Genomic DNA, 26747 nt, shown 5'->3' with positions numbered 1-26747 from the left:
CTTTTTGGCCTGAAATCTGGGTTTTTTCATAGTGTGCAATCCGAAACACTGTTTTTGCCGGCACTGCCTGGAAAATAACTCAAATGACCCAGTTGAGGTCTTAAAACAATCAGCTGAGCATACTAAATAACTTGAAGGTGTCACCAATTGACTTTGAGATACCCCATATGTATAGCCTACCCCTATTATCAGCAACAGCGCCATCTACCATGCACCATATGGTGTACATGGTCTGTGCCAACTGGATGACCAATCAACTAATGATTGCTCGACACCTACCCAAATATTTTGTCTGAGTAAATGTCAGTGTTCAAGAGTGATAAAAGGCAGAGCCCCTCAACCCTTGGATGGCTCAAGAAAAATTCAAATGAAGAAGTTGGCTTTACAGCAATATTAGGTCAAGAACAGCTGTATCACTTTTAAACAAATTGTTTTGAGAGTTCAATAAGTATTGTTACTTATAGAAGCAGCTATTCTTTGCAGTTTTTATGACGTCGTAGAAACATGTTGAACACTGCGTTAAAAATGCTTTGAGCCATGTTTCATCATATCTGGCATAACCGGCTTGGTGGCTTAGTGGTAAATGTGTCTGCCTTTTAATCGGTAGGCATGGATTCAATACCTTGTCGGGTCATACCAAAGACTTTTTAAAAATGGTACTGAATCTAATTCCTGCTTGGCACTGAGCAATGGAATGTTATGTACTCAGTTGCCCTAACATACGAGTGCATTGACACTGTCTGCTTTATAACCACAGTTTTATACCCACTATTATAACACTGGTCTACAAATTTCAACTTTTTTTTTCAGGTTTGGGTTTTGACAACTGATTTTGGCTAATTTTGGGGCGCTGAATCTGAAAATGAACTCAGATTTTCTCTATCACATCAAGTTTTCTTTCTATCGTTGCCATTATTTTGTGAAATTGACCAATTTTGCCCTTTTTAGTGCAGTAAAATGTCAAATATAATTATTTTCTGACAGCTATAAACTATCAAACATAGAGATATTTTTACACTAAATTCATAAATTGGTTCAGATTTCCTCTAAAATAAAAAAAATTCCTGTTATGATAATCGTAATAGGACATAGTAGAGATTGGTAGCGTTGAGCTTTTCCATGCTGGCTTGAACTCCCTGTCTTGGCTTCTCAGGCGTTATGTGGGTCAGCTGCTATCTCTGTGCACTGTGCAGATGGAATATCGTAGGAAGACAGCTGGTGGGAGTAGATTTGACTTAGTAATAAATTCTTGCTTAGTAAGAAAGATTTATTTAGAAGTTTCATAAAGTACATGTACATTATACAGACCAACATCAGAGTTCAAGGTGAAAAGTGGTTTGTAGAAGGAAAAGGTATTTTTATACTTTATAAGTTTGAGTTCAAGTCGGTTAGAGTTTTTGGTATAGTGGTGTTTCTGTGGAAAAACTTGCTCTTAGAAAACTACTAACAAAGAAAGGTTATATTTGATCTCAAGCTATGTCTGCTTCCAGCAAAATAAGAAAATGTTGTAATGATCCGGATATATTCTGTTACATTTGGGAATGTTTCATGTTGAAGTCTCAACAATGCAATATTACCACGTTTGTAAAAAGGGCATATCTTGCTTACTTCAAAGTCAAGTTGGGGGACCAGGACAAAAGCTGGGCTCCTCATAAAGTGTGCAAGACCTGAGTTGAATGTCTGAGAAGTTGGTCGCAAGGAAAAGGTTCACAAATGAAATTTGGAATACCCATGATTTGGCGAGAGCAACGAAATCATTTTGAAGATTGTTATTTTTGTCTTGTTGGTGTGAAAAGGTATAACAAAAAGAGTAAACATCGTTTGAAATATCCAAATCCGGATTTGGCATTGCGCCCAGTTCCTCACAGTGATGAAAAGCCACTGCCAGCATTTACATCACTTCCAGAACTACACGAAGAGGCTATTTCTTCTTCAGAAGCATCGTTTAGTGAAGGAGAAAGTGAAATTTTTCAACCAGCACCCGAGGATCTCAGACAAGCCTTTCCAGTTTAGTCAGATGGAATTAAATGATTTAGTGAGAGATTTGTATTTGCCTAAGCAATCTGCGGAGTTATTGGCATCAAGGCTACAGGAAAGGAAACTTCTCAAAGCTGGTACAAGCGTGACTTTTATCGCAAACGAGAAGAAGAACTGGAGACAAAAATATCATACGTGATCAGGTAGTTGATATCAAACAGATCCTCTTGCCTCCTCTTCACATCAAACTTGGTCTCATGAAACAATATGTAAAAGCTTTGGATCATGAAGGAGAGTGTTTTAAGTATATATGTTATGCTTTTCCTGGTCTCAGTGAAGAGAAAAAAAGAGCTGGGATTTTCAATGGACCACAAATCAGGCAATTGTTAAAGGATGAAAATTTTGTAAAATCAATGTTGCCATTCGAGGCTAGAGCTTGGAATGCTTTCGATGCCGTTGTGAGAAATTTTTTGGGAAACAGAAAAGCAGAAAATTATTAAGATCTCTTAAGGGAGCTACTGCTTAGTTTTGAACATTTGGGATGCAGGATGAGCATCAAAGTTCACTATTTGAAGAGCCATGCGGATGAGTTTCCTGAAAACCTTGAGAAAGTTAGTGAAGAACAAGGTGAACGTTTCCACCAGGATATTAAAATTATGGAGGAACGTTATCAAGGTCGGTGGGATTGTCATATGATGGCCAACTATTGCTGGAGTTTTAAAGAGAAATTCCAGATGCTGCTCATAAAAGAAAGTCCCTCTAAAGAGCATTTTTAAGCTTATAAGTGAAGAATTCATATTTTATGAAAGCTCTTTTTTTGACTGTTTCTGAACTCGCCCTGCCCAAGTCCCTTTGAGTCAATCTTTATTTTGGCACTTTGCTATTTCTGTGTGTGTCTTCAGAATTTCTGCACTCCATTGGAATGTCTGTGTGCATATTGTGTGAACTGTAGGCTATAATTCAGATAATACCTTTTCACTGTCCTATCGACATGTTCGTCAGCATAATGTAGCGTTTGATGTTATTATGGTTGCTCTTTTGCATGCCTATTTTTTTATTCCAAGGCATGAAATTTTAATAAAGACAACGCAAATTTGTGTGAATATAATATAGAATTCTTGTTTGCTAATTAAAGCTAGATTATTGCAGGTAAAACAGTGTTTATTGCATCAGAATTCCTTGTTTTGACAACAGAAGGGAGGCAAAAATTGATTTTTTTTCAAAAATGAGGAATATTTCATATCTCAAAAATGTGATGTGATAGAGAAAATCTGAGTTCATTTTCGGATTCAGCACCCCAAAATTAGCTAAATTGAGTTGTCAAAACCCAAACCTGAAATTTTGTGTAGACCAGTGTAATCATTAGTACTTCACTATTATCACTATTAATCACTATTATAATCATTGCATCACTACATTCATTAGTGACACAAGTAAAGTGCCAGTAAAACTAAAAACACAGTAAACTTGTAAATATATACATCACATAAGTTGATAGTCACACTGGTATCGAGCAAAGGAAAATAGTCAAGTCCATCCATGCTCAAACCTGTTCATCTTTTAATGCGCTATAAAGATCACTAGATGACTGGAACCTTTCAAGCTGATCACGTGACATCACCTGACGGATATGCATGACTTCATCCAGCGTCAGAGTGAGATATTCATTTGGTTTTTGTCTGCCCTGCAATGATATAACAAATAGTAAAGTTTTAATAAGAAATGACATGTTTTATGTGGGTTGTTGCTGACACTTGTATGTTCACAATCACTTTCATACTGCAGGAATGTGCAGTAATGAAGTTCAAAGTATGTGGCCCCAAGTCCCCAACAGCTATTAGATGGGCAAGGGGTGCGAAGAATCTCTGGATTCCGAAAATATGTTTTATAAATAAAAAATTGTGTAATGCGGATGAAATGTTGAAATGTAAGAAGTTTATGTTGAAATGCAGGAAGTTTGTGTGGAAAAGGAACCAAAATACGGGAAAAACTAAAAAAAAACAGGGTGGATGTATGTTGCCTAGAAGAAGTAACATGGAGGGGGCAATCATCACGGTTTGTAGATGTTTACGGGAGAATATATAAGCTCTGGTGGTCAGGAAATACAGCAGCAGGGACTAAGTGGTGTAGATATCTTGGTAAAAGTAGAATTTCGTGAGAAAGTTGTAGAAGTTTCATCACATTCGTCAGGTCAAATTATGCTGGACGTAAACACGTGTGTGACGTCATAACAGCATTCGTCACTTCATCGTGTTCTTTCAAGCTAGAAAACCTTCTAGTGTAACTATGCACCAATTGGGAATGACCTCTTCCTCTTCTTGTGATACTGAGGAACAAGCTACATCATCAACGATTGCACCATCTTCAAGCCACCTAATGGAGAGGGATGCATGTCTTGGATGATGAAACCAAAGACTGGCTGAGCTGTCTAATAGCCTTCCAGAGTAGCCCGGGAACATAGTGGATCTGGGATGGTAAAAATGATACCATCGGCCCAAGAGCCCACACGACGTCTGCAATACACCGGACAAACTGGGATAGCTCTACAATTAACACCGGACCATTTTAAATCGATGAATTGCTGTCAGCTATCAAACATTATAACCACTAACCAATAAGATCAAATGTAGTACCTAAGAAAACTTTAACATATGGAGGCCAAACAATGCATAAACTTGTACTTAACGGATGTAATGCTGTGTGGCACACAAGTCTACCCAGCATTTCTTTGAAATGTAAATATTATAAAAAAAGAAAACACTCACCATTGTTCTCCGCTCAGAAGCGGAGCGCTGAAGGGATGATGGAGGCGTGTTAGTTCTCTTAGCGTACATGGACGACTGAAAGGCAATACTTTTTGATCGATGGAAGTCACTTGGTTCGCAAAATGACGATAATTTTGAAATATCAGTAGAAGAAGGGGGTTTGTTAAGCTTGTCACCGGGGCTTGGAGGGAGCTCCAAAGGAAGTAGATGCTTCCTTCGCATCGAGTTAGAAAGTCGATCAGAAATAGGGGGGTGTGAGAACTTTGACATGTGACTTGATGACAGATCTGACACATCCATATGCAGTGACACATCCCGAGCTTGAATGTTATCATCATTAACTATATTCAGTTCTTGGGTTTCCATATCACTGTTGGACTGCAACAAAAAAAGGTTAATACATTGTTATCTTTTACATTACTATGCACATCTTGCTGTCTTGCATTAGGGACATTACAAGCTGCCACTGCGGGTCTGCTACTATTCGGCGAGTCCGATTCGGCGAGTCCGATTCGACTAGTCCGATTCGGCGAGTTCCCTATTCGGCGAGAGCCTTTTTCGGCGAGTGCCCTATTCGGCGAGTTTTTGAAATTTGTGAAAGGAAATTATCGGATACCGTAGCGTAATTACAATTGCCGTTTTTACATCGTTTTAACGTCGCTAAACGTTGAAATCGTGCAGAAAGGAATAAAAATTAAATGTTTAAACTATTAAATTACAATTCGTCATGTCAGTTCAGTTGTTTTTATTTCTGACCATCATATGAAAAACAATACACGTCAACATAGCAAAGGCGTAGAAAAAGGTAGAAGCGACAAAACACGAACGTTGAAACGTGCTTGTGACCGAAGTAAGTTATTGAGTTGAAAGAAACATACGCGCCGACTTCCAGGGGGCGGCGCCCCCCGTAAATTTATGGTTGAAGGGCAACAAAAATGGTGATGACAAGTGGTGTTTCAAAGATAAAACACTTCGTGAAAGAGATTTAGATAATTTAAACGGTCTTAAAGAATGCCGAAAGCAAGAAAAGCCTACGTTGCTCTTGCCCGCAAAACAGCAGCTGATCGCATGGCTTTCTCATACGGTATGGAAGTTTCAAAGTAGATGGTAGAGTAACTTGCACTGCTGGAATAGTCACGTAACTATTCACTGCAATATTAAGTAAACCAGCTAAATTAGACGCGCTATTTTCAACGAGGCCTTCCCGCTGTGAGACAATTATGATTCAACAGAACGCATTGTTTTCTTCGCAATGTGTGAGAATTAAATCGAAAACCGATAAAAGAAAAGGTGTTTAATGGTCTTGGTCGCAGATATTGCCTGCATTAACGACGTCTCTTACCGCTATTATCACCTAGCTAACCTGACATCATTGTTTTATGCGGCCGCTAAGGTTTGACATCGACTTCAACGATCATGGAATGTTACGTGAAAATAATAACGATTATATCCTACACGCAAAAATAAAAAAATGATCTCCTCTTTCTGTTTTGTCTCGTGAGCTTTGCATATTGCTCAACAAGTGCATAAAGTTTAGAATTGACAAGAAATCATTGAATTTGAAAATTAAGTTTGAATCACTGCAAATAAACGTATTCAAAAGTTTTACTTAGGCCGACGCGATTTCACACTTACGTAATCTACATCGACAATGATTTTTAGTGCGTTCATTTTGAAAATTGCCGAGCTGGAGACAACAGCTTGTCCCGTGTTAGTTGAACTTGTCTTTTTGAGGTGAAAATCACTTGCGAACATCTCGACCTTTACTCGAGTCTAGGCCACGCTCGAGTATAGCCTACTGTATTCAATAAAAGACTATAAAGACTTTCGATAAAAAACAGAAGAGAAAACACTTCGCAGTTGTTAACGCTTTGAAAGTAATTAGCGAAACGAGGTTAATAAAACTGATAGCGGGTTTTCACTCTGCTTGAGATCATGATTTTTTGCGTTTTATTTCGATAACTTCACTGTCTTGATCGTTGTTATTCACTCGCACGAAAAGGAAATGAATCGGCTTGTTTTCCAACAGTTCCAATTATGAGCTAACAATATCAAAATTTTTACGACTAGGCGTACTGCATGCGTAAAACTAATCCTTTCAAGCAGCGCTTCTAATAAATTCAGTTTGGGACCTATTTGTTCATATAAACAAGACACTAAGCTTAATCAAAGACTATTTTAATTGAGTAAAATAGCGTTATGGTTATGACGTCATCACCTTTCTCGCCCCCCAAGGTTTTTTGAAAAGTCGGCGCCTATGGAAAGAAATTTGGCACGGTCGCAACTAGAGATGTAAATGCAAAAAAAACGAACCGTTTTTTTTAAAAAAAAACGTGTTTTTTTTCAAAAAAAACTTGAGCCAAAAAAAACACTCGTTTTTTGGTTTTTTTTGTTTTTTTTGTTTTTTTTCATATTTTTCTGAAAAAGTTGCAATTTTTTTGCAATTTACAGCTTAGTTTCATTATAGTGCTCTTGAAAAACATTAAATTACTAAAAATAGTTTTATTGGTGTGCTGAAATTCCTAAGTGTTTGTGTTTGGCAGCATATGTTCTTGCATAGTCCTATGAGGACCTATGTTGTTTCGCTTTCTTCTTCATTCTCTGGCATGTTTGTGGCAGTAGACCTGACAAACATTGAATTAATGAAATTTGATACATGACATAATGTAGATGAGTTAATTTCTTTTTCCTTTTATGGAAGTTAGCTTATGATGTTAGTATACTGTGGTACTGGTTATTCTTGTACACACACAATGGGTTGACGAAATTTTGACAAAACAAGGTGGCAGTATTCAGTACACACATTTACCTTGTTTGTGGACGTGGTAATTTACTAATGCAAGCTATTGCCAATAGCTTGTTTAAACATGTTTTGTAACTGATAGCTTGCCAACGATGTATATGCTTTATAAATGTTGAAACAGAAGTATTCTTTTCGTGTGTTGTAAGATCTTGGATTGGACACTTCGTCATTGATGCTTCTTGCAGATTATTTGGGACATATAATGCAAGAGACCTTATCACTGATATTTTTAGCTGTCAAAAGTTAGTGCATTTGTCAGAAAAGGTTTAGGTTAATGTTCCTTTCAAATGCCCACCACCCATGTTGACTATTGCTAGTAACTACCATTCTACCAACCTTGAATGAAGAAATTTTTCCTTTAAAGTGGAGTTTTTCAGCACTGCTCAGTGTTCACATAGTGAATAAATGCTTTATAATGCTTTTCCTGACAAGAATAAAGTTTTACCCATATTCCCACAATGCAGGATAAAGATACAAAACAAACATCAAAGATGAAAACTTATTTTATTTGAGAACTAGGCCTACTGTTTTTTGAGATAAAAAGAAATTGACCTCTTGTCGTTACGCACCAATAAAACCATGATGCAAACTTTAATTTTTTTTATTGGGCAGAGGAAAGATTGACGAAAAGTTAGGCAAAAACAAAAAAAGTGCTAAAGTCTCAAAGTTCTGCAAACTAGTTCAAATTGGATGGATTAAGTGCAACCAATAACCATACTTCTTTTAAACATGTCTATGACAGCACAATGGTGTGATTAAGGGAAAACAAACATGACTATGACGTCACAAAGGATTATTGAATCTCTTCAGGGAAAATAAAAAAACATCAAAACGTTTCCATCTTTCACTACATTTAAATGTGATTTGGGCTAAAAGTTGGGACTTTAGCACTACACTGCTTTTGCCAAACTTGTCATCAATCTTTCTTCTACCCAATTATTTTTTTTTTTAATTTACGCACCATGGTTTTATTGGTGCGTAACGACAAGAGGTTAATTTCTTTTTAGCTCAAAAAGTAGTAGCCAAAACTTGTTTTAATATTCATAAACAGATAGCCCACCCCATAAAACATGGGGGTAGAGCTAAAACTTATGTAAATATGTTGAGCGGTTCTTGAGATATGGCCGTTTTTCTATTGCTCCTTATCTATAAAGCCACTTAGTGGCTAAGGTTATTTCACTTATAACTCGAGAACCGCTTGTGTGATTTTCATCACGTTTGCACCAAATGCACATCAACTGGAACAATCTCTTGACGTTGTACTGGTAATGGTGTGCTGGTGAAAAGTGCCTTTGTGAAGTAGAGAAACAGGACCCTGACCACCTGGTCCTAACGTAACATGCCCATTAACCAAAATCCCAGGTGGCTTCGAAACTGTACACGAGTGTGGTACTGCATTTAACAACTGGCTGAACCAAATTACAGACAATACTTGAGATGTGCCAACCATAGGACACTGTGTTACTATTTGAGACGATGAGAAACCTTTATGGCTCGTGTGTTGAGACTTGAGAGACATATTGTCTCATTTGAAAGATGTTATACGAGTTATGAGACTATTTTTTTGTTGAAAGAGACGCTATTGCAATGAGTTCACCCTAATTGCTGCATATTGTGACATTTAATAAAAAAATAGGTAAAAAAAACAAAAAAAACGAATAAAAAACAAAAAAAACGATAAAAAACAAAAAAAACGAGCTCGTTTTTTTTAAAAACAAAAAAAACCGTTTTTTTACATCTCTAGTCGCAACACCTTCAGAAAAATTTAAGATATGAAGGGAAAATAAAATGAAGAAAATGTTACAAAAAAAAATAAAATAAATTTTGTTTATGTCTATAAGTTAGTACTTTTGAATAGTTAAAATGATTAGTTTGGATCAACAAATGTGTGGCCTACAGCTTGGATTGAAAGGAAATTATCGGGTACCGTAGCCTAGTTATCCCGACCAGCAAAAATTTGTTCCAAGAACACAGTTCATTTTTACATTGTAGTAACAGAATAAAAAGGCTAACCAAATGTGTGGCCTATCGTGTTAACGTCGCTAAACGTTGAAATCGAGTAGAAAAGGGAGCTTTTGCTGACTAGGATACTTTGAAACTGAGAAACATTCACAGAAGCCTTTCGATTTGTTCCAAGAACCCAGTTAGCCTAACAGTTCATTTTTACATTGTAGTAACAGAATAAAAAGGCTAACCAAATGTGTGGCCTACTGTAGGCCGCCTACAGCTTGGATTGAAAGGAAATTATCGGGTGCCGTAGCCCAGTTATCCCGACCAGCAAAAATTGCCGTTTTTACATCGTTTTAACGTCGCTAAATGTTGAAATCGTGTAGAAAAGAGAACTTTGCTGACTAGGATACGTTGAAGCTGAGAAACATTCACAGAAGCCTTTCGAATTGTTCCAAGAACCCATTTAGCATAACATTTCATTTGTACATTGATTCAACGTCTGGATACATTATCTTAAAAATGCAACGTATCGTAGGGCTTCTGTGAATGTTTTTCAGTTTCAACGTATCCTAGTCAGCAAAGTTTTCTTTTCTACACGATTTCAACGTTTAGCGACGTTAAAACGATAGGCCACACATTTGGTTAGCCTTTTTATTCTGTTACTGCAATGTAAAAATGAACTGTTAGGCTAACTGGGTTCTTGGAACAAATTTTTGCTGGTCGGGATAACTAGGCTACGGTACCCGATAATTTCCTTTCAATCTAAGCTGTAGGTCACACATTTGTTGATCCAAACTAATCATTTTAACTATTCAAAAGTACTAACTTATAGACATAAACATGATTTTTTTTGTAACATTGTCTTTGTTTTATTTACCCTTCATATCTTAAATTTTTCCGAAGGTGTTGCGACCGTGCCAAATTTCTTTCAACTCAATAACTTACTTCGGTCACAAGCACGTTTTAACTTCGCGTTTTGTCGCTTTTACATTTTTCTCGACCTTTGCTATGTTGACGTGTATTGTTTTTGATATGATGGTCAGAAATAAAACTAACTGAACTGATATGACGAATTTTAATTTAATAGTTCAAACATTTTATTTTTATTCCTTTCTGCACGATTTCAACGTTTAGCGACGTTAAAACGATGTAAAAACGGCAATTGTAATTAGGCTACGGTACCCGATAATTTCCTTTTAAAAATTTCAAAAACTCGCCGAATAGGGCACTCGCCGAAAAAGGCTCTCGCCGAATAGGGAACTCGCCGAATCGGACTAGTCGAATCGGACTCGCCGAATCGGACTCGCCGAAACGGGCCATTCCGGCCACTGCACCCACTAATTATGTTGTTTAGATGTCCCTCAAATAAGAATTGAAATAATAAACTTTTATTGACTCAGATTTAGAGAACACATACTTTTGTACCTAATTTTAAATATAACATTTTTTTTCTATTTTTATGTGGCACACTTAGCAACCTTCTACGGTACAGCGCATAAGTTAAGAAACGCTGATCTAGACAGTGAAGCTGACGAGACAGGTGGTGAAAAGCAATAAGACGAGACAGGTGGTAGTAGCTTTGTTCCTTGCCCCGACACAATGCATTTTATTTGTTGCTTTGTAGATGGGACAGTGGCAAGGCCTATAGTTTGTTCAGCTGGAATGAAATTTGTTTAAAGCATGACCAAAATTGGCTAAGGGCAGGTCTTAGTATATCATGCTGCATTAGTATGACGAAAGCACACTAATGCAGAAAGCATACATCATGCCAGGTCTTAGTACATCATGCTGCATTCTAACTATCTTCCTTTCAGTATGCTGCGCTGGTACCGTGTATGACCACTGGATGATTGTATCAAGAGAAAGTCACAAAGAGGGAGCCTTTAACTTTAGTTGCAGGAATAATTTTTGAAGTGGCATGTAGCGTAGACTCATACATGAAGCAAGTGATTGGTATATATTGCCTAGGCGATGCAGTGATCCAGCAACCACATAGCCAGAATTGTGGTCGTAGTGCTTTTCCGTTTTAACGTAAACTTTTTTCTCATGGATTTCGGTCATTTAGTAAAAAAAACTCAATTGTATTCCATAATGAACTCATAACAAAATACTACACACCAAAAACTTTTCACCCTTAATTAAGGATGCAAAGGGTCCAGTAGCAAACTTCTTGTATTTATGTCGAATTCAATTTCTTTATGATAAATTTGGAGAAAGCTGCAAGTTACAAGAATTTAATGTAATAAGGAAAAATAAAACCCCACAATTAGTCTTGTTTTTGTTGCGTTTTCAATACTCAATGACCTAATAATTCAGACACACGTCACACAAGTTACAAACCGGTACGTGGTCATCATCTGCCATGTCATCTAACTCCGGCTTTGGAAGTCGACGTCGCAATGATGACTTTGGTAAACATTCGCTTGTTGATGAGCCTGATGAAAAGTACGACAACATATACCAATGTTAGGTTACTTAAAATCACTACTTTATTTAATAAGAAAATGAAATATCTTCTGACAGGTGTCAAATCCACAACAATGCTTGATATGAATAACTCGGACATGTCTTGCGATATATTCGAATTTATTTTCACACGAGTCAGTTCATTCATAAACAGCTAAAAATCGATTTCTAGCAGCTAGATCATCTTCAGCATAAATTCGTTTATGTATTACTTTATTTATTAAGTCTTTTTCAAATTGTAACTAAAAACAATCGCCTAGAATATATATTTGAATGCTAAATCGAATATTTTCAACACCTTAACACAATACTATGCTTTCGTCATGTAAAAAATCTCTTTCACTCAGACTTTTCAAACTAGATCAAGTTTCGTTTTAAGACACTATTCAATACCACTTGTAGAGTGATTTATAGCAATTGCAATTTCTCTCAAACTGAAATTTATTTGCAAGAGATTGAAAAGAAATTTATGCCAGAGCCAAGGTTACGGATCTGAAGCACCACTACAGTAGCTATCCAACACAAATACAATGGCTACAGTAACGTACTCAAAACCTACACATTTGTTTGCAAGGTACTCACAGGTCACCATCTGCTCTACATGCTTTAAAGGGACAGAATGGCCACGAATCTGTTCAATCAGTCGGTCATGCAAAGACTTAGACTGTGGAGGAGTTGGGGCAAGCACCCGTTTGTGAGCCTGTCAGAAAGAAACATAATTGGGGTTTCCAACCAAGTATTGCTTTTGGTTCCTGGAATGTTATAGACCTAATTAAAATATATTTGGGGCACTGATCTCAAACATGTAATCAGTTGTTTCCAAACAGCTCGAATTTTTCAGATGTGGTGTGACCCCTGTGATGCTAGACTTTGCCTGGTTTTCATGTACCTCAAAAAGATCAAATCGCATTTAAACTTTTTTAAGGAATATCATTTGCAGAACGTCAACATAATTGTTTATTAATAGTATCTTAAACAACTCAAAGCAGTCAATGACTTCATAAAGCAAGAAATGTGTAAAAATATCTTTCTGGTCTAACAAACAAATGGGGACTGCTAGTTATGCATGGTGAATGCGAAAGCAATCTATCGTAATAATAGAAGAAAATGGGTGTATCCTGATGTACAATTGGCAAGAGATCCCCCTTCCTCATTCTTCTGAAGTTTCTGTCCTTATATTTAACAATCATCTTCTTCTTCTTGCGTTTGAGGCCGCCACAGATTACGTTGTTACATCCAGGCGCAGCAGCCAATGGATTGTGTATTCATCAAGCGTTGTTAGGTCCACATGTCTATCTGTCTATCATCATCATCATCAACCAATTTTGATTAAACAGGCCATGAATTAATTCTCATGTCGAGGGTGTGGCCTGTCTGTCTGTCGAGAACGAAGTCTTCCCTCCACACCTCGCGATTTATTGGGTTGACAGAGTCCATGTTCAGGGCTACAAGGTCACGTTTTACAAGTTCTTCCCAAGAAAGTTTTGGTCTACCCTGACCCGGCTGTGCTGCGGTGTTGACACTATCTGACCTGTGAGATCCAGCTTGAGCTGCGTTCAACGTGACCAAGCCATCTCAGTCTGCCTAATTGGAGGACTTCACTGATGTCTTTTAATTTGAGCTTTGATAGAAGAGTCGCAAACTGGATGTTGTCTTCAGGCTTGACTAGGCAGGCCCATTGCTCTGTCATTACGTTGTAGGCGCTTGCTAAAGTAGCCCACGTTTCAGAGCCATAGAGCATGACACTCCTCACACAACTGGAGTAAACTTGACCTCTGGTTGCAGCAGGAAGTTGCTTGCTTGTGAGGATAGGGAGGAGTTCTCTAAACTTTTTCCAGGCTGACTTCCACCGAGTTATAACCGCATGCTCACACCCCCCTCCAGAAGACATGGTATCACTAAGGTAGCAAAAGTCAGCTATCACATCAATTTGCCGAAAAAATCTGATGAACATTTCTTTACATATAAAAACTTCCACTCTGGCTTTACGCTACTCTGTCGCAGAGTAAATTGCTTATTATATCTGTCTGGGCACAGTCAGTCTAACAGTCTATGCAAGCAAAGTTGACGTACAGTTGCGAACCACAATGCGTCTGATCGCTGGAACACTGAAATGTACCCCACACAACGGTCACCAACAATGTGCAATATTCCTCTACCACACATCCGAAGACTGGCAGCAATTTCAAACTTGCACTAACAAATTCACAGCTCAGCAGAAAGTCTTCCAGTAGTTTAACAAATAAACCAAGAACCAAAAACCTAGCGACTTAAATCAAGACACCCCTTCTACAAATCCGACCTATACCCAATTTATATTATAATGGAGCAGCATAACTTCCAGAATAACAAAATCCTTCTTGGTGGAGACTTAAGCATGGACTCAACAAAAGCTCTCTCAAGCTTTGAAACGGCTACTAGAAAACTACGGTCCACTGCTGTTGTGTTTTTAACTCATTCAACAAGAGTCATACAAAAGTTTTCTACTTGTATTCAAAATCGCAAGAATGAAACTGTTGTATTTCCAGACGTTTAATATAAAATAAGCAATAATAATAGTAGTAGCCAACCAAGTGAGAAAACCATTTACCTCTTGTTACTTACTCATTCAGTGTATAAAAGCAACGCAATATATAGTAAGAAAGAAACGCAAAACAATCAACTGAGGAACGTGGTACAGAACGCTTAATTGATTACACGCGTTGTGCGGTGGTAATCAATTCCAGCGTCTGTACCAGAAAACGCTGAATGTAATTATGTAGTGAGGCAGGTTACAAGTTACATAATATCAACGTAAATAAAATGACGACTATAACAGAAACTATACTTTCAAAAGGTTTGCACCCAAAATATATTGTGAAACAAAACGAGAAGCGCTGATTGACAAAACGCAAAAGAGAAGACCTAAGGGGAACGAAGGCAAGGTACATTGTTTCAACGAAAACAAACCAAAATACACAACACCTCCCCAATAAAACTTACGACCACCCATAATGAAGGGGTGGTTGGCGTCTTCTCTGTGACCTCCTCATTTGCCTCAATACATGCCCTTGATTTGAGACCGATGATAATGATGAATCCTCAATTGGGAAACACCAGGTTCGAGTGAACCCTCGAGGTCCAATATATGGAGATGCCATATCAACCAGCTACGTCTGCGTTACATCTCGCCAGAAGACGAGGATTCAGAGGATACTACCTTCACGTCGTAGTCTTCGACAGATTCCTGATTCATCGACAGCCGATGAGGTTTCTGATCCATCGACAGCCAACGAGGTTCCTGATCTTTCGACGGCAATCGCATAATTGCATACGGTACATTTCCGAATTTGTTGTCATGCATTTCCAAATAGTGGTGCTACCCTGCTTTTTCCAGCCCTGCTGAAGTGTTTTCTACCCTTGTTCTTTCATTCCTTACCATATTTTTATATTCTTATCAATATTTGCATCATCATAGCAGTCACTTGTCACTAGTGGAAGATAAAAGCAATTTATTGATTGGATATAAATTCTGAAAATTATCTTTAATTCATGGAAATTTACGACTTTGTCAAGTCAGTTCACACAATTTCAGTCATGGTATCCCCAAATGTGATGAAGTTCTGGTATGTAAAAAGAAACATTTCTCTCTCCTCCAGGAATAAGGCGTGGAGTGGCTATAGCCTGCACAACATCACTTATAGGGTAATCGTGGATGTCCTCATCCTTTGGCCATCTCCAAGTTGATCCTGATATGTTGGCTTTAGAATAACATTTGACAGTTACTCTCTCTTCACTTGCAATCAAAACTTGTCAATGACATTTGCAGTGAGTAACCAATAATTGTTAGAACAAACATCTTTGATATTTCCCTGACTCAAAACATGGTCTTCATTGACGTATCACAATTATATATAATTGTGATAAAAAAAAATCGTTTTAATAAAAAAAAATCTTCATATAACTTTTTTTTACTTCAATTTTTTTTTCAATTTATGAAGGGGCGTCTAATGCGCTAGGGCTAGTTCCCACCCTCCCTTTCTGACTCCACACCTAGTCATCTCGAGAGTCTTGGTGTTTAAAGCCCTATTTACAATATACACAAATTCATGAAAAATATGGTAACGGACAGACACAATATCAAACTTCCATAAATCTAGTGATTTAAATTGGAGGAAAGATAATTGCACATTAATACATACATTAATTGTACAATACTCAACATTAAGTATGGCCATATATATTTCTTAACAATTTTAAAGTGTTATTTTTTCTACAAAAAGACAATTACCGGTGAAAGATTCGGTCTTGAGCGGATGACGTCTAGAATTACATCATGAGCGGTTTTCTTTACAACAGGCTGAAGTGGATTGGCGGGTACCTGCATATCACATCAAACAAAATTTCAAAATCGAAAATTATTATCTCAACATCACAAATTGAAATATTTTCAAATATGCTAACTGTTAAGTTCCAGTTGGAAATTCATATGTAAAACAATACCACCAACTTCAAATCATGAAACAGAAGTTAGCTTTGTCAATAAAAAATAAAAAAACAGAAACACAAAGCTAAACTACTGTAACATCACCCAAATTTGGTTTGTTTACATGAAAACTATTTTTGATATTCCCTGTGATAGCAAATAACTTGGGAAATGTTTATATCATGATGTTGTATTGTAGATGCTCTCTTCATCTTCGTGTTATTCCCAATAACGGGAACAGCCAATTTTTTTTGAAAGTCTGGCTTTGGTGACCGCTTTGAAACTTAAGACTTTCTTTTTTATGGAGATTAAGGTCGTATGTGTTGATATGTTCGATGAATGGATTGTTGATCCAAAAGTTTCCATGTCGAGAATCTGCATGTTCCGGAAAATAGTGGCCAAAATGGTTAGCCAATTCTTCCACGTGTTGACTGACAATAGGGGGGGAGGATAAATTTAATTTCAACTTTAGCCTGGAGCTTAGTATACAACATTATATTCTAAGATCTCTGGTATATATAATTTTTTTGAAATTTTTGTCCGAAAACCTCTCCTCTACCCTGAAAATTACTTTACATGTAAAATTGCCTTGTATTGCATTGACATCATTTTTTGTTTATTGCATATAAAACTCAAATATTGTTTGCTACAGTACTAAAACACGTTAAAAATGTTGTAAAGACAGCCGCAAACAGTTTTTTCGTCTTGGTTTTATTGCAAAACATGGAAAAGTGGTAATATTAGTTTGTGCGCATGACAGACATGCACATGCGCAAAAACGTACCAAAAACACAAATATTTTGTATTCAGGAAATAAAAAGTTGGCTAAACTACTACATTAAATTAATCTAAGGGTATTGCACTGTTGCACTATTGCACTAAGGGTATTGCACAGCTTTTTCCAAACAACAATGACTTTGTCAGTACGTATCATTCTTAAAAACGCATAACTTTAAACTTTCTTCTTTGATAAGATAAATGTGTAGGCCTAGTTATTAATAAAGCCACACTTGTGTGACAAAAAAGCTTCACAACACAGTTGAATTTATAAATTTATTGTAGTTGCCTACTCTCTATTTTTTTGATTAGTATATATTACACTACGCATCGATTTGGATCAATGGTAAGTGCAAAAGAAGAATGTTCATTCACATAATCTATTTCAAAACTTTCACAGACTTTTTGCTCTTTTGTGCAGTAAAATGCATGAATATTCTTTATTATTTGCGTGCGTATTAAAACCAGACAAGCTGACTTTAGACGAGTGATGGGCACCGTAAGAAAAATAACGTTCAACCTGCTGCCTTGCAGGAATTGCCTCTTTCGGCAAAGGTTAGGTTCTCTCTCCTCAGCTTATAACTGGGGATGGCATCAGCAAAGGTACGCTACTATAAATTTTTGCCAACCATATACATGATGCGGTCAAACAATCGAACAAACATGTGCTCCTCAATGTTTAACCTCGGGATGGTGAGGGCTAATAAAGCAACTGAGAAGAGGATGAATCTGAGAGGGAGTAAGACTAATATAATGAAAACTCTTAGGAAAACTTTTAGGGAGATTAAGGGAACTGAGGCTGTTAGTTAAAGGAAGTGGCTGCATTTACGGCGCCGTAAATACAGCCGTTCCATGCCTTTTTTTTAATCTTTACATCGCTTTTACTGCGCGCTGTTGCTGGAAAAAAAGTGCGTATATAAGTTCTAAATTCAACTGTTTTTGCCAAGTGAATCAGAGGATATGAGTTAGATTCCACCGAAAGGTAATTTTTTTTTGAACTCAGTTCTAACCCGAAGTGACTCAATCATTAGGCTACATATTTTTGTGGCCGTTCAGTTTAGTTTGTTTTTAGTTCTGACCATCACAACGAAAAAACAGTATATGACAAACATAACAGAGGTACAGAAAAAGGTAGAAGCGACAAAACGCGGACGTTATAGCGTATATGATAGCAAAGCAGGACAATCAGTTTAAAATATGGCACGGTCGTAACACCTAAAAATTTTATATTCCATGCCTTTTTAGAAAAAGGTACAAGCGACAAAACGCGGACGTTATAGCGTATATGATAGCAAAGCAGGACAATCAGTTTGAAATATGGCACGGTTGTAACCGTGGCGTCATCGTAACACCTTGACAATTTTTTTTAAATTTAAAACTAAGAGAAAAAAAAGGCTAGTGAGTTTTTTTCTTTAACAATTAAAATGAGTAAAAAAAAATTCTAAACTTATCAAATTTTTAGGTGTTACGAGTTACGACCGTGCCATATTTTAAACTGATTGTCCTGCTTTGCTATCGTACACGCTATAACGTCCGCGTTTTGTCGCTTCTACCTTTTTCTAAAAAGGCATGGAATATAAAATTTTTAGGTGTTACGACCGTGTCATATTTTAAACTGATTGTCCTGCTTTGCTATCATATACGCTATAACGCCCGCGTTTTGTCACTTCTACCTTTTTCTATACCTCTGTTATGTTTGTCATATACTGTTTTTTCGTTGTGATGGTCAGAACTAAAAACAAACTAAACTGAATGGCCACAAAAATACGTAGCCTAACGATTGAGTCACTTCCGGTTAGAACTGAGTTCAAAAAAAAATTACCTTTCGGTGGAATCAAACTCATATCCTTGCGATTATGAGCCAGACAAAGATCGCACGCGCCTCTGATTCACTTGGCAAAAACAGTTGAATTTAGAACTTATATACGCACTTTTTTTCCAGCAACTACGACGTAAAGATTACAAAAAAGCGATGTAAAGATTAAAAAAAAAGGCATGGAACGGTTGTATTTACGGCGCCGTAAATGCAGCCACTTCCTTAGTTAAAACCTTCAGGCAAATCTTAGACTAATATCATGTAACGTAGGAATGTTGGTTGGGCGAAAACCGGAGTCCGGAAGTGGCAGAAACCCTAGGAAGAAGTGTGGATATTGCTGCCCTCCAATAAGTAAGATACAATGAGGGAACACAACTAATCAGAGTTGGAAAATACGACTACAATTGTACTGAAAACGTGGGGCCAGGGGTATCTAAAAAAGGGATATGAAGACTTTCATTACGTCTGACAATAAAAGGGCTTAGCTGTTTATTGTAAATAACCTGTTTATCGTAAAATGACAATTGGCACTAGTAATTTAAAAAAGCTTGCTTTGATAAGTAAATAAAAAAGTATCAGTAACCTCTCAAGTACTTGTAGCCCCGCACAAAGTGAAATTTGCACGATTTTTACATCATTTTTATTGATTTTTTAAATACAGACGAAATCGGTTAATAGTATACTGCTTAAACGTATCAATCGTTTATTTGAATCAAAACCTGAAATCCCAAACTAAGTCCAATCTGATGTTAAGCGCATACCGCTTAAAAGAATAAGTCGGATAAAAGCATCAGGATTTGCTTCTAGTTTGCATACTTCATTCATTTAATCGTATAATTATACCCGTTAGCGAAAAGAGAATGTCTCTTTTTTGCTTCGCATTATTGTCTGCAATGTTCAAGCGAAATGAAGCACAGGTGAGACAGACGCATGCGCTCAAAACAAAGACAAGTGTCTGTAATCTCAGCCATAATCTTATGTGCTAGACATCGCAATACAAAGAACCAATTTTCGCACAGCTGGGCTTCATCAAAACAGAAGCGCACACAAAAAGAATAATCACACTTAAGAAGTTTAAATGCTTTTGATGTCATCCGTCGGCGACTGGCCTTCCAAGGAATGGACATGGACAAATTATTTCGGCTTAAGAGGGAAGTGTTGGAAAGCATGTCCAAAAGTTTTTACCAGAGAACTTTGGAGAATTTTTTTTAAATTGCTGAAAAAAGAAACCCTAATGTTGTGAAATGCAGTGCATAATTTCATTTGTGCAGTTTCGTTCAGTTGAAGAACATTGCAATATAATTATTTTACCAGACAGCGCAAAAGACTTGAAAAAAACTTTGCGATTTCAAAACAATGTGTGTGAGCCGTGTTTTTCTACCATACCACTATTTTTCTAGGCCACGTTCCATACTCAAAACTACACAGCTGGTACGAGCTAAAAATAGTACGCTTGAATCTAAAACTTCAACGGTCAAAGTTCGCGTTGTGACGTCACAGAGATCGGTGAGATGAAAACAAGTCCGATTGCCGCAGTTTGCAGAAAAATGCTTTAATCATATCTGCTCAGCCAAGTCAGCAAAGCTGGTCTTTTTTACATTGTTTCAACGTCTGCAAATGATAAATCAATGTAAAAAGGACCAGTTTTGCTGGGTGGAACATACAGCCTAGTGTTACATAACGCAGAACTAGTATTTACTCTTTAAAGTTCAACCAGAATTGTAAACAGTTGTAGGAAGCATCAGTTGTAATGTGCGTTGCAGCCTAGTCAGCACAGACATCCTCAACAATTACGCCCATTCACAATAAACCTTTTTTTTTAGTAAATTGGTTAAACGAATCAATCGTATAATCGTATCAAAACGTCTGGCAAATAGGTGATTCGATTAACCGATTTCGTCTGTAATGTCTCAAGACATTTTGAAGTCAATAAGTCATGTAATTTTCACTTTGTGTAAAGCTACATGTACTTGAGAAGTTACTGATATTATTTTATTTACTTGTTGATGTATGTACAATCAGTTTGTATCCTTTGTGGGTCCTTCTCTTGTATCATTGACCACTCCTATAGATGTTTTATAGCACAACCCTTCATTTTCTTGTTATGATAATAGCAGTGGGCTATACTGGGGTGATTTTGACTTTTTTCAAGTAACATAACAGAACTAGAGTTTAAAAGGTGCCTATGGACATGCCTAGGAATGTGCAAACAATTTTTTGATTTCGTGCAAATTCCGGATGGAGCCCGGACTTTGTGTGAAAAATACAAGATGGCCGCCATACAAATTGACGAATCTGCAATAAATTTGCTTCCAGTCAAGCTTTTGAGCTCATTTGGTGTCAAAAGAAGCAGCAAATTGAGCCTATTACTTTAAAAGAGCAACAAAACGCCCAGCATGCTTGAAAGTTCCCTAAAACATTGAAACTTTATATGTTGGTCATTACTTTTCATAATTTCTTCATTTTTGTTGGTGCAACTTGAGATTACTGGTTCCATCCAAGAATAATAATGGCAATTTCACACATAACTTGTTACCGGTATATGAAATTTACATAAAAATGTCATGAAATACACTAGATAGGCTACTTAAGAAACATTTATACACTTTAGCAATGACACAATGGTTGTCACACCTTGGAACACCCATTCAGTCTCTACTGTGACAGGGATGATTTGAAAAGGAATAGCATCCTGAATGTCATCTCATTTTGGTCTTCACCACATGGTATTGTTTTTATTGTCAACCCGCTGGTAGTGGTCACATTCTACAGTGCCATCATTGTTTAAATGGCAGATCTTTCCCCAAAACACTGACGTTGATTGTTTTCTTTGTCCTACACCACAGCCACATTCGTTCCTATAGGGCAGGGGTTCCCAACCTTTTTATGTTCTCGTACCACTTAGCCACCACGGATTGTCAACACGTACCACTATTTTCAAAACAACTACTTTGATCCAATATTAAATTATTTGCAAGATGATGAATCTGGATGTAAAGTCAGCGAAAGTAGAAAAATTACCAACAAAACATCACAGAGTCCATTACACCACACAGCACAGAAAGCATCAGAATAACAAAGAAAAAGACACAACTAAATTTAATGAAATTTGTCTTTTTGTTTATCTTTCACCAGTTGATCGATGCATGGCATAACTTTGCTAATAGCACATCTGAAGTCACGTCCAGGGGCACTTAGTCGGTTTCGATTTTTTGATTTGATGTTCATAAGAATAGAAAATCCCTGCTCGCATTCCCAAGTAGAAGGAAAAATCAGTAGTTGTGGAACAGCGTGGGAAGCTAGCGTTGGGTATGAAGAAGCCATATTAAGCCAGAAGTTTATTGCAGAACATTCTTTGCGTTGTTTTTTTTGCTGTCTGATCCTCCTGCATGTCTATCAGTTCCTCTTGTTCCCCTGTACCGACAGGTAGGTCGGCTGGGTCCACTGAGAAAGGGTCTGTGATGTATGGGCACTGGGCAGCTTGGGGTATCTGGAAAGTAATGCTGCAATTCAGCAGTTAGCAGCGAGAGGTGCTGGGTAATTTCTCTGGAAAAGTCATCACTGATTTCCATTTCAAGGGCTGACAAAATTTAAACAGCGCTTGTTTTCCACATTTTTCCTCCATAATTCCAGCTTTCGGATAAAAGCTCCCAGTTTTGAAACAAAGTCTAGGACAGTGCAGTTTTGCCCTTGAAATGACAGATTCAAATGATTGAAAGCTTCAAATATATCTGACAAATAAGTCAATCTTGCAATGAATTCCTCGTTCTCCAGATTGTTTTGAAATTCATGGTCTTTCTGTTGGAAAAATAAAAGTAATTCATTCCTCATTTCAGAAAGACGCTTAGTTGTATTTCCTCAAGAGAGCCAGCGCACTTCTGTGTGATAGAGGAGGCAAGTGTGGTCTGAGCCGAGATCTTCAAAAAGAACCTTAAACAATCGAGTATTTAAAGCTGATGTTTTAACAAAATTTACGATTTTGACTACCCTGTTCAAGCACATTAACAACTTTGCAGGAAGAACCTTTGTGCAAAGAGCAAACCTGTGTATGAAACAGTGAACACTTATGACGCGAGGTGACTTAGCTTTGACATGGGCTTGAAATCCAGACTTTCTACCGAGCATAGAGGGAGCCCCATCTGTCATACATCCGACAAGATTTCCCCAATCCAGATCATTTGCCTTGAAAAAATTATCCAAAGAGTTGAAAATATCTTCTCCTTTTGATGTAGTGGACACCTCATGATTCAACAATAATTCCGTTTTTACAGCATCGTTCTGTGTAAAGCGGACGTAGACAAGCAGTTGGCAGCAGTTTGTGACATCTGTGGATTCATCAAGTTGTAAGGCAAATCCAAAATTCAAATCTCTTACTCCTGCAACCACTTGGTCAGTGATATCATCTGACATTTCCTCGATGCATCGTTTCACAGTATTGTTAGAAAGCGATACACTATCCAACTTTGCCACTGAATCTTCTCCAATCAAATTTCTGACTAATATCTTTGCTGCTGGCAAAACAAGTGACTCCGCAATGACATGAGCTTTTTTGTTTTGGGCCACCAGAAGAGATACTTCATAGGATGCCTTCACAATTCCGGCATTATTTCGGTAAAACTGGCCTGTGTGATCCATGCGCGGTCGCTTCACGTTCTCCCCAAGTCGCTCAAAATAACTCTTATCTCGATTCATCTTATCTGCATGATTGGACTCAAGATACCGCTTAAGCAAACTTGGTTTCAAAGCTGCATTTGAAAGGGTTTTCATACAGATCACGCACTGAGGTAAGCTATCTCCACGATGTTGAATAGCAATGAAGCCATACTTAATATAATCTGCCCTATACTTTCGCTTTGACATTTTCAAACATTTAGACAAAAATGTAATGCTGTTCAGGATTCAGCCACTACACGTCGGAAAACCAACATCAAAATAAACGCAATTCTGCAATTACACAGACCACATTGCACACGTAATAGTTTCGTCACAGACACCATTAAGTTCGCACAGCAGCATTGTATTAATAACAATGACAGCAGGGAGCAAGATCGACAAAAGTAGCTCACTGAGTGCAGAGAATTTAGTACGGAAAGAAATAAAAGTGTTCGCATGTTTTAGAAACTCAAAATTAAATAATTGTTGCAATAGGCCTACTTTATTTGACAATATTACTACATATCGCATGCAACGGAGAGCTGCTCGCGTACCACCTGAAAAGCTCCCGCGTACCACTAGTGGTACGCGTACCACCGGTTGGGAACCCCTGCTATAGGGTATTCTTTTAGGAGTTCAGGAATTGCTGCTGCAATACACATTTTCACGGGTTGATCTGTGTCACCAGAGAAAGCTGCAGCAGTAGAGGTTAAGATGGCATATATATACCTCATTTTCTGTTGAGAAGATGGTCTCAACATTCTCATCTTCAGTTGCAAGAACCATAGCTAGGTTCAGCAGCATGGTATCTACATTCAAGCTGTTTACTTTGTAGAGGCTGGGATTTATCTGGCTGTCGCGTGGATGAATCATCCGTTGGTACTGGATCTCCATGCGGAGAATTTTTTTCTGCGTAGATAGTAATGCTGTTTGCAGAGCTTGGAACTCTTCCACTTTTGTAATTGGACCCCATGTCTCTTACATTGATCCACCAGGTAGTTGAGGAAATCCCCTCCCTCCTGGTCTTTTTAATGCGTTCCTTCAGTTTAGTTTTTATCAATTCTTTTTGTGTTTCTGTCCATGCAATCTCCATGTCATCTAAATTCCTCATCACTGTCAATTATTGCATCTTTAGCAAACATTAGATCATCTCTTATTCGTTTTGCTTTGAAATATCTATTTGAATGTGCTGCGAACAGTCCTGCAAGGTTTCCAAATTGGGCTAAGTATCTTTCTGAGAGCAAGTTCTCTGTGGGGAGGTTTACCCTCATTTCTTCAGTTAGTGTATGGATCCTTGTACTCCTCTAACTTTTCTCTGTCTTGTCTTCCCAGTACTCTCTTCTACATTGCATCTTGAGGCCAAGTGCACCCTGCATGGTCATTGGTCATAGCAGTAACTAAGTAGTGGTCGAGGTCTGTTGTGGGCTGTGTGATTCAGCATTCACATGCTTCCAGGGAACGTGAAACTCAGACAGGATTTCAAGATTAGCCCTCTCAAGAACTTTGTGTAGTTTAGGAAGGATCCGGATGAGTTTGCAGTGTTGGCAACGCTCTATCATGTTGAGGGAAGGCATTGTCACCTTGTGACAGAAGTGAGACAATGCTTTTGGTGATGCCACAATGAGCTCATTCTCCAATCTTCAGGTAAAGGGAACACTGAACAGGCTCTGACAAGGAGGTTACTCTTGCTAGTTCTGGATAGCATCTTCTTGAAATGGAGAACACAATCAACCAACGCACCAGCATTGCGACCCAATCTTGTGAATTTGCGGTCTTTATAGAGCGAGAAGGATTTTTGAGTACCACTCTCCTCCAACACCAAGGCTAAACTCGTCTGCCATGGAAGTAGTCTTGCCATCACCATCTCTAGCCACAAGCTTCACTAGGGCCAGAACTACAACTGAGGCGACAATTGACTTGCCATCTCGAAGGTATGACTTCAGTCTCAGCTCTCGTTTCTCTAACATCTGGCATAAACCGATCTAAAAATATCTGAAATGAGGTAAAATGTGAAAAATTTGACAAAAAACAAGCTGAAAAAAGCTTCAAAAGGCCCTTTTTTTTATTTGTTTGGTAGTTCCCATACACACTAAGTGTTTATTGCTCTTTTAAACAAACAGGCTCAACTTTCTGCTTCTTTTGACACCAAAACCAGCCCAAAAGCTTGACTGGAAGCAAATTTATTGCAGATTTGTCAATTTGTATGGCGGCCATCTTGTATTTTTCACATAAATTCCGGGCTCCATCCGGAATTTGCACAAAATCAAAAAAAATTTTTGCACATTCCTAGGTATGTCCATAGGCACCTTTTAAACTCTAGTTGTGTTGTTTTTGAAAAATCATCCCAGTATAGCCCACTGCTAATGATAACCTGCATTGCACTATCACCATCAGGCATAGATATTCACTGAATGCTAATAATTACTTGTTAATTCAACTACCGGTATACTTGCTTTGCACCTAGCCTACTGCAAAGCTTCCAAACAAGTATTCTTTAAACATGCTCTACATAACATTTGCTATATCTGTCTTTTGTAGGTGATTGTACCAGCTGCACTACAAAACTTTCTGCAATTTTAAAAAGATCAGCATGTTTAACAGTAGGCCTACCAACTACCACCCTTCTAGTGTCATTAGAAAGAGCAATCACTGTGAGCCTTTGTATTTTTTGTAGTTATCTATGAGGTGGGGTTAGGAAGCATTGGAATAATGGTGAAGAGTGAATTATTAAATCAAGTAATAGAAGTAAAAAGAGTATCACCAAGAATTATCGAGATGATTCTGGTCTTCAACCAAGAGATTTTCTGCGTTTTTGATATAGTCTGGGAGCCTACGACAGAAGATTTCACCCCATAAGGTACAAAAGGTTTGACCCCTTGAAGTTACTGGGGTCAACCATGTCACTCACAAAAAGTATGGAAGATTGACCGCGCCGGGTGGATCTGGTCCCTAGAGCCCCCTAAAAAGCCCAAAAAGGGGGTTAATTTCACCCCATAAGGTACATGGACCAAACTTGGTGAAAACGAAGTTCTATGTCAGGACATCACAAAAATATCAAATCTAACAATATTTTCG

The 26747-nt window shown here is 37.7% G+C and overlaps 1 protein-coding gene across 1 annotated transcript in view; it reads right to left on the bottom strand.

The window, feature by feature from the left end:
- LOC145782571 (protein spire homolog 1-like) overlaps positions 1–26747 on the bottom strand; it is a 118033-nt gene that overhangs the window by 15089 nt on the left and 76197 nt on the right. Inside the window, exons 6-10 of the mRNA XM_082594382.1 lie at positions 16232–16321; positions 12544–12661; positions 11836–11930; positions 4743–5120; positions 3527–3661 (exon numbers count right to left, since the gene is read on the bottom strand). Coding sequence (XP_082450508.1) covers positions 3527–3661; positions 4743–5120; positions 11836–11930; positions 12544–12661; positions 16232–16321 — 816 coding nt within the window. The remainder of the gene's footprint in view (positions 1–3526; positions 3662–4742; positions 5121–11835; positions 11931–12543; positions 12662–16231; positions 16322–26747) is intronic.

This window comes from Aplidium turbinatum, chromosome 13 (genome assembly GCF_918807975.1).
Source record: "Aplidium turbinatum chromosome 13, kaAplTurb1.1, whole genome shotgun sequence".
Classification (NCBI taxonomy): domain Eukaryota; kingdom Metazoa; phylum Chordata; class Ascidiacea; order Aplousobranchia; family Polyclinidae; genus Aplidium; species Aplidium turbinatum.
The sequence above is the reverse complement of the archived record's forward strand: the minus strand, read 5'-3'. Positions and strand labels throughout refer to the sequence as shown.